General features: G+C 27.7%; 1 protein-coding gene across 2 annotated transcripts in view; it reads right to left on the bottom strand.

Annotated features, from left to right (window-relative positions):
* LOC100162880 (rho GTPase-activating protein 39) overlaps positions 1-6041 on the bottom strand; it is a 14041-nt gene extending 8000 nt beyond the window's left edge. For both annotated transcript variants that reach the window (XM_001947091.5, XM_008182391.3), the window contains exons 1-7: positions 5862-6041; positions 5608-5709; positions 3469-3739; positions 3189-3328; positions 3043-3127; positions 1824-2306; positions 1437-1752 (exon numbers count right to left, since the gene is read on the bottom strand). In XM_001947091.5, the coding sequence (XP_001947126.2) occupies positions 1437-1752; positions 1824-2306; positions 3043-3127; positions 3189-3328; positions 3469-3739; positions 5608-5709; positions 5862-5884 (1420 nt within the window). In that variant the 5' untranslated portion in view covers positions 5885-6041. The remainder of the gene's footprint in view (positions 1-1436; positions 1753-1823; positions 2307-3042; positions 3128-3188; positions 3329-3468; positions 3740-5607; positions 5710-5861) is intronic.
* Positions 6042-9124: the final 3083 nt, after the last annotated feature.

Here is a 9124-nt window from a genome sequence, read left to right as displayed (position 1 = left end):
TCACGGGCGAAGCTGTGACGGGATCAGCTAGTATTATATAATTTGACAATTAACAATTAATTATCAAATTATGTATTTATCATTAAGAAAAGATCTGGATCCCTCCCTTCATAGAGCTGAATTTCAGTAATCATATCTACTATCTAGTGATACATATTATTTGGGTTACTCCTCATCTACGTATCAACCAGGGACAGATCCAGGTGAGGCCTAGGGGCCCCCTGACACATTAATTTTACAATTTTTTTTTATAATTCTATAGATCCTGATCCTTCTATATTCTAATTGCAGATATGTATGATAATATAATAAATTATACATATTTGTGGACTGTGAATCCAACATTGTACAATTTAAAAAATTTAAATTAAGGGGCCTCACTACCACGTCTTTTTTGTTAAAAATTACTGTTTCTAATTCCAACGATACGTGTCGACAACTATCACAATTTTTATTCTGAAAAATATTCGGATTGTCCGTAATATATACAAGGGAACGATTGAGCCACATTTTTAATTTTTGTAATTTAAATTGCAATAAAAATTGTAAAAAATTCAAAAAAATTCAGAATTTTCAATTTAAATATTTAATTAACTAAATATAATTTTAAAAATATGCCTCGATTGATCCCTCGTACATGTTGTGAAAAAAAGAATATTTTGTCAGAAATCGAGGTAATCGTTGCGACGTATTGTTGGAACTAGAATCGTTTGTTTGAGTGAAAAATAAACATTTTTTTGTGATCACAATATTACATACTGACATGTGCGTGCGAGAGCCCTCCGTACCGCTACAATTGACCAGCATGGACCCCACACACACTAATAATCATTTACGACTAACACATAGATCTCGAGTGGTGACGACGGGATTAGAAATTGCCTAAATGATTCTCCTTAAATCAATGACATAGCGAGGCCCGTTAAGAATAAAGTGTATATTGTAATATTGTATTTGTGTTGTAAAAAAATTATTGCCCCTCTCCCAGATCTTTGCTCTGGATCTATGCCTGTTTTTAATGGAAAAAAATTAGATGTGTATGTATTACAAAATATCCCGTTTAGTTGAAACAACTAATGGCAATTCTCAATCCCCCCTGAGACATACCGAGAATCACCCTTATAATTTGTTTGAAAATGCTGAAATTAATAAACATTATGAAAAATCATTTTGTTTCTGAAAACAAACATGGTATTTAAAAATACAAAGGGAAAAATCATTTTACCGAGGACAACTAACTTTTAGTTGAAAATTATCTAAATCTAAATATTGAAACGTAGTTTAACTCAAACATGTAACAGAAAAACATGATATCAACTGGATAAAAGTGAAATTTTTCAAACTCTTCACACCTTTTCCACTCAAGTTATAGTCTTATGGAATATTAAATACTGTTTTATTAGTAAGAAATTTAAAATAATATTATTTCAACTTACGGTTATCTATAGCTTTGTTATCAGATCTTAACCTTTGATCAATTTTACTAGCTGTTGGGGGACTACTTGATACACTAGAGCTGGAATTATCATTTTCTCTTGAATCATCATCATCACTACTTGACAGTCCAACATCTTTTGAACATTTTGTATGTTTTACTGATTGTGTTAAAGATGATTTTGAACTAGACTGACTTGGAGCAGCTGGTGGAGGAGGAGGAGCTGCAAAGTTAGCGTATTCAGGAGTTAATGGTGGCCGTGATTTAGATGCTGTAGGAGATCCAGTATCAGAATGAGAATGCCATTTCCGTGAACTCTAAAAATTAAAGTAATGACGTTGAACAACTGTTAGATAACAGTTCATATATATAAATTATGTTTTAATACCAAAGGAGTGGATTCTACTGATTTTTTGCCATGTCGTGGAGGCATTCCCAGTAATCCACTTGGAGCAAGGTATTTCTCATGCATTGAATCTTCTTCTTCTGCTTCAATTGAAATTTTAGTAGCAATTGACTTTTGTGCAAAACTTTGGCTCCTACAAATCTGGCTATTAGATAAACTGGAAGATAGTACAACAGGTGGACGAGGACGAGAACAACTGTTGTTACGATTATCATGACCAAGACTATAGCCACCTCCAATACTTATATCAGTATCGAAGCTTTTTTGTTTGCCTAATAGTAATTGGTATTGAGAAGCATTGGAAGAACTTCGTTGAATAGGAAGATTATTTTGTGGTGTAGGTGGTTGAGAAAGTTTCTTTCTAAATAATGGTGTACTGGCCGACATTGACAAACCAGGATTAGCATCTTTGCCACTAGATGATTGAATAGAAACACAACTTGAATCACTTGAACGACCAGAATCCTACACAAATATAACAAAAAAATGTATAATTAAAACAATAAAATAATAGAAATAGTATAATAATATTAATTATAAACATATCTGAATTAAAATCAAATATTTTAACTTTCAAGCTAGAATGAAAATTAGTTTAATTATTAAATAATTGATTATATCACTAAAAATATTATTTCCCTTTTGTTTTTTTAATAAGATAATTATTATATTTAAAATAATTTCCAATTATTAATCTTTAAGGGTCAAGACAACTTATATTTATCTTGCCAGCTGTACAAAAACTAATGTCAAGTGTTTAAAATATTAATTTATAAATATTTAGATAAGACTATATTTTTATCTATTTTGTTTTTTAAAAACATATAGTAATTTCAAGTTGAATGGATTTTTTCGCTCTAAGCTAGTAGTGATGAACAATGGTCAATAAGCTTAGCAAACTCATAATTCATCTTATCTATTTATATGTATATACCAATTGTAATCAGTTTTTTAAAAATATTTATATATATATATATCACTAAAATAGTATAAATTACAATTATTTAGGTAAGAATGCAGTTTGTGTAAAAAACAATTAATATAAATATGAGGTTTTTTTCAGTTCACTCATTAATTATATAGATTGAACATTTTAAATATCTTATTGTAATAATTTTAAAATTTTCAAAAATCATTAAGTTCATTTTACAATGATAAAAAATTAAAATTAACTTTTTTATAAAATCTTAACATTTCTCACCTGTGAATAAGCAGTACGGTTGTACCAAACATTAGGCTGATTTCCACGTCGTCCTCTACTTGGTGTATTAGCTTGTTGTTGATGTCTAAATGAATATAAAAATTAATAAAAACTTTATATAAAAATTAAATATAAGATGTACATACTTATTATGATGGTGGTGATGATGGTGATGGTGAGATCTGCGAGGTGTAAGAGGAGAAGTTTGAGTTTCAGAATCCACAGAGCGTTTAGTTGATGCAACTGGATCCATTAACTTAAAAGTTCTGACATTCTCAACATTACCCTAAAAAAAATTAAAAATTAAACTTAACAAACATACTAGATATCTGTAATTAATTTATTATGTACACAAACCACATACCTACATATTTTTATTCATACTTTGTAACAAATTTTTTAATTTTTTAATCTAATATAACTTACCAATGTTTGATTACTTGATGAAAGAGGTACTGTCATTCTATTGCGTCCAGGTGTCTGGGTTGACACAGATTCTTTCGAATGTTTACGATCATTTTCATCATTTACAGCAGGTTCAGTATTTTGTTTTAACGTTTGTAATTTAGCCAAAGGTATAATATCAGAATTGGGAGGACGATGCCAAACTGTTTTTTGAGAAGCTGTATTATAGTAGTAAAACCGATTTGTGATGGGGTCAAATAGTTCCCACCACTGGTTGTTGTCCGTCTTTTTTCTATAATATAAACATGTGATGAATAAAAATAGAGTTGGTTTATTCAAGTATAAATAAAACTATATTTCATGGAGTAGTAAAATTCAGAGAATCAGTTACATAAAATACAATTTGTACAAAACATCATGTTATGTAATATAAAAATACATTAACTTTACTTTACCGCCCAATACATATAAGTACTAGTACAAATTACAAACATACTTTATTAAACCAACAACGTAATGGTTATTGGTTACCCTTGTAGAAATGGTAATAACAATATGATATAAACAGCTCTAAAATTATACTTTTTTTGGAACACACATGTGTTATCTAAACAAATTTTATTGTTAGAATGACGTAATTTCTGTTGACAGACAAATATATTATGACCTAAGTCTAAATATTTCATAATGGATTAAATAATTGTGTTAGATTAAATTTCCAATTTAAAAATTTTCTTGTTAATACTGCGTAATATAAATAACCATGTAGAAAATATTAAAAATAATATTATTATTATTATAACACATCAATAGTGTTATTATTGGTGTTAAAGTTAATCATTATAAAAATTATATAAATATAAATAAAAAAAAATAAAAAAATAACCTTATGTTATTTTAAAAGTAATACAAATAAATAATTAGATTTGGGCCACATTGAGGCAACATTATAAGGTCACTACATTTTTCGGTATGTTTTGAAATTAATATTTTTATAAGTATAGTTTAAGCTGAAACCTCACTAAAATTACTTAAAATATATAGTTTAGGATTCTTAATTGATAGAGTTTAATTTACTTAAGAAAAGTGCACCAATTATAAGAGCAACAACTATCAAGACACTTTACAACAAATCTTTAAATCTTGCACTTAGTTAACAAATAGAAATTGATTTATTTAAGACATTTTTGAAAATTGGAAGTTAAGCATTTTAATTATTTAGATTAATTATATTATTGTAGGTATATTTTCTAAATACTTTCTAGATAAGTCAAATTTAATACATATAGTTCAGATCAAAGTTAAATTAAACTGTCAAAGCATAAATCATATTATATTACAAATTAAAAGAAGTGAAGTTATTCTAAAAAATATCCATAATATTAATTAGCTATAATAAAAATGTAATAATAATCAAATAAACCTTTGTAAAAATAAAATGTTTAAAAAAAATTGATATCTTAAATAAAATATAAATTATAAATCATAATCATTAAACTGAATGGGTAGTATCAATTAAAAAATAATTTTTTTTTAAAAATAAATTACATTAATTGTTAGTAAACCAACAACATCATTAAATGTATTCAAAAAGTTTAGATACCTAAATAATATTTAAAAATACAATTTTAAACAAATTCTTTGTTAATTTTGTAAACAATAATAAATTTAATTAAAAATTAAATCTATAACTTTATTAAAAACTGTTTTTTGACATTGAATAATTATTTTAATTTGGTAATCAACTTTTGAAGTTTTATTCGATCATTTATTTATAAGATAAGAAATTAATTTAAACTGTTTTAAATTACTAAAACTTATTTTTGTAACTCACAGAAACAAATTCATATTTAAACTTTTAAACATGACTTTTATCATATTAAATGCATCTATGAAATAAAATTGACATCCCATCACACAGATAAAAAAACAATAAATATCTTTAAAAGTTTAGAATATGGTTTACTGTATAATAAGAATTTAATTATTTCTATACTCAAAGGCTAAAGGTCGTGTTTAACCTATGCTATGTATTATAATTACAATAATAATGAAAAGAAGAAAAGATGTCAAGAGTACCTATAACTTGGATATGTTGGTTTAAATATTACAAATACATGAAACGATAGTATTTAATTAATATATAATAAAAGTACTTACACCGGCACTCCTACAGGCGCATCCCAAACACATTCACCAGTTGTCAAATTTGCATACATATGTTCTTTGGTCCTGGGTTCGATTATCTCGACCCATTCCACCCTAAAATTAAGATGTTATAAAATGTATAATATTCTAAATCTTAAATTATAAATAATAGGTAGAAGGTGGAACAATAGATATAGAAAGTCTAATACTCAAGACACACTATATAAATGGTTATTGTGGAATCAGAATTAAACAAACACTATTACCTTTCCGATGTCAATGATGTCATCTTAATGCTGAGTTTATATGGATTTCTTCTCAAACGACTGAAGTCAATGGTCTACATTGTCGCTACATTTTTATTAAATGAACTATAAACGTCCTATTCTCCTAATTCCTATAGTCTACACTGGAAGTCTGAAAATTTGTTTTTTACATTTTGATAATATTATATACATATATCTCTGTAAAAAAATTCGGCCATCTAGTACCAACACCATCTGATCTGCGGTAAATGTATTGAAGATATGTACAACTTCTTTGGAATTCAAGGTTTTATTATAGCGGGAAATTTAATAAGTTATGCAGAAATCCCGCTACTGCTTCAGGCTGCTACAATAATATAATATGATTTATGAGTACTTATAAATTATAATTTATGATCGTAACAAGGGCACCCTCGAAAAATTTCCCGGTCGGGGGGAGATGTGTATTATACATAATATATTTATAAATTGCCATAACATATTAGGTATAGTATTTAATTAGTTTAAGTTGCACACTGTTTATTTTTATCAAAATATTATATGAAGACTGAAAAAAATCTTGTAACACATTATTATTTATATTATATTAATTAACTAATTTCATAAAATATTAAGATTATTAGTCATTAAATAAAAATCGCATGCGCCTAGGCTCCATTGCAAATATGAAATAATTTTATTGTTTCATCTGTTATATTTGATTTTTGACTTTGCACATAAGTTTTGTAAATATTCATTAAATCCAAGCCTTTCAAACAGTTCTCAGTAACAGTAAGTAGTAATAGGGCAGGTCAAGGACACCAGGACAATTCATTAAAATATACCCTAAATCATTACTAAAATCACAATTCTAAAGTTTTCATAAATTTCATAGCAGAAATATCCTTCATTTATCCACCAAAAAGCACCAATTTTCATAATTTTTTCCTTCTATAGGGCACAAGCGTTCAGCCAAGAAAATAATTTTTAAAATCAAATATTTACCTATTTTCTCGGACAGAAATCACAAATCAATAACGTATCATTTTTACCAAGGTAGGTATACAGTAGGATTTATCATATTTTATTTCAACAATTTTTACTCCTTAGGAGAAAATGCATTCGTTTTCAGGAGAAAAAATTACCTACTTCTCTCACAATTTTCGTCAACCCAGGTCATGAAATTTTCAACTTTTTGTATACAATTTTTCAACAAATGTGAGAATTTCTAATTTTTAGTCAAAATTCACAATTTTTTAAAACCCTAGTAACGCCTCAAATTTCTAGCGCAGCTCTGAAAAAAGACTGTCAACTCTGTAAAAATTGTTAAAATAAAATATGATAAATTCTACTGTATAGGTACCTGCCTTGGTAAAAATGATGCGTTATTGATTTGTGATTTCTGTCTGAGAAAATGGGTAAATATTTGATTTTAAAAATTATTTTCTTGGCTGAACGCTTAAGAACAATTGTGCCCCTATAAAATAGAAGGAAAAAATTATGAAAATTGGGGCTTTTAATTAATTATAGGTATACAAAAATTATCGAAGTACAGTAGTGTTTTTCATAAAAATTTTATTTTTATGATGTTTTTAGATTCTGCAGAGTGGAACGATGAATGTATTGATTTTACAATGATGTGTGTTTTTATATTTATTTTTTATTTTTTTATTTTTGTGTCTGTGTACACGATAAGTATAGTCGAAATAATGCTTCGATTTTGATTTTCAATATCTTGTTCGATGGGAAAGTGAATATTGTTGGTGCATTGGGGAGGTCAAAATTTAAAATTCCCAGTAATTTTCAAAAGCACCGAGAAAAATAAAAAAAAATTAAGGTAAAACGGGAATATTTACGCAAAATCGATTTTTCACAAATGTTTCCATTTTCTATCCATGGTAAAATTTTCAAAATATTTTGATTTGTTTTGAACTTTTTAGGGACATTTTTAATTTCCAATTTTATTAGTTTTTTTTTTCTATAAATATCAATAACATTTTATTTGTTGGTTAAAAAAGCTTGAAAATTTAATAGAAGGCTCCTAGTATACTGTTTCAATGGCAGATGAAAAAAATTAAAAATCCATGCTTACAATTTTTTTTATAAGCATCTAAAGTTCAAATATTGACAAATTACGTAAAAATGACGAAAATTTGTAAATTATTTTGAGTAAGTAATTCATGAAAAATTTTCTTTTTAAATCGAAGATTTGAAAATGTAATACAAGATTCCTCATAAGTTTTAAGTATACCATTATATGTCTATGATAGTATCACGGTTTGTTGTTGATGTATAACGGATAAGAAGTACCTAATGGATATTATGATATGATTAATTTGGAATTTATTATAGGTATCTACTATAGGTCAATTTTATTTTTAATACCATAGATAAGTACCTATATAATATGTCTTATACAGTTATACCTATACTGACATACCGTCTCCACATAGGCGCAAATAGAGGGGGCTGGGGGCTTAAGCCCCCCTGAGAGTTTCTATAGCCCCCCAAAAAAACAAATGATTTCACTACTATAATTTAAAAGCATCATAAGAGTTTCAATTATAGACCTGAGCTTCAGCCCCCCAAATTTCAAACACTATTTACGCCACTGCGTCTCCGCTCAGAATCGTTTTTCTTATACAATGATATTATATCATTGAATTCAAATTTAAGAGGCCTCACTACCACGTCTTTTTTGTTAAAAACTACTGTTTCTAATTCCAACGATACGTGTCGACAATTATCATGATTTTTATTCTGAAAAAATATTCGGATTGTCCATAATATATACAAGGGAACGATCGAGCCACATATTTAATTTTTGTAATTTAAATTGCAATAAAAATTGTTAAAAATTCAAAAAAATTCAGAATTTTCAACTTAAATATTTAATTAACTAAATATAATTTTAAAAATGTGCCTAGATCGATCCCTCGTACATGCTATGAAAAAATAGAATATTTTGCCAGAATGTAAATCGAGGTAATCGTTGCGACGTATTGTTGGAATTAGAACCTTATGTTTGAGTGAAAAATAAACATTTAATTGTGATCACAATATTACATACTGACATGTGCGTGCGAGAGCTCTCCGTACCGATACGATTGACCCGCATGGCCGCATGGACGCCACGCTAACACACACTAATAATTATTTACGACACATAGATCTCATGTGACGACGACGAGACTAGAAATTGCCTAAATGATTCTCCTTAAGGGGATTGGAAGCGGCGTTTTTCTGTCTTTGTCTAACACACGTGAAACATAGGATTATAGACG

This window comes from Acyrthosiphon pisum, chromosome A3 (genome assembly GCF_005508785.2).
Source record: "Acyrthosiphon pisum isolate AL4f chromosome A3, pea_aphid_22Mar2018_4r6ur, whole genome shotgun sequence".
Classification (NCBI taxonomy): domain Eukaryota; kingdom Metazoa; phylum Arthropoda; class Insecta; order Hemiptera; family Aphididae; genus Acyrthosiphon; species Acyrthosiphon pisum.
The sequence above is the reverse complement of the archived record's forward strand: the minus strand, read 5'-3'. Positions and strand labels throughout refer to the sequence as shown.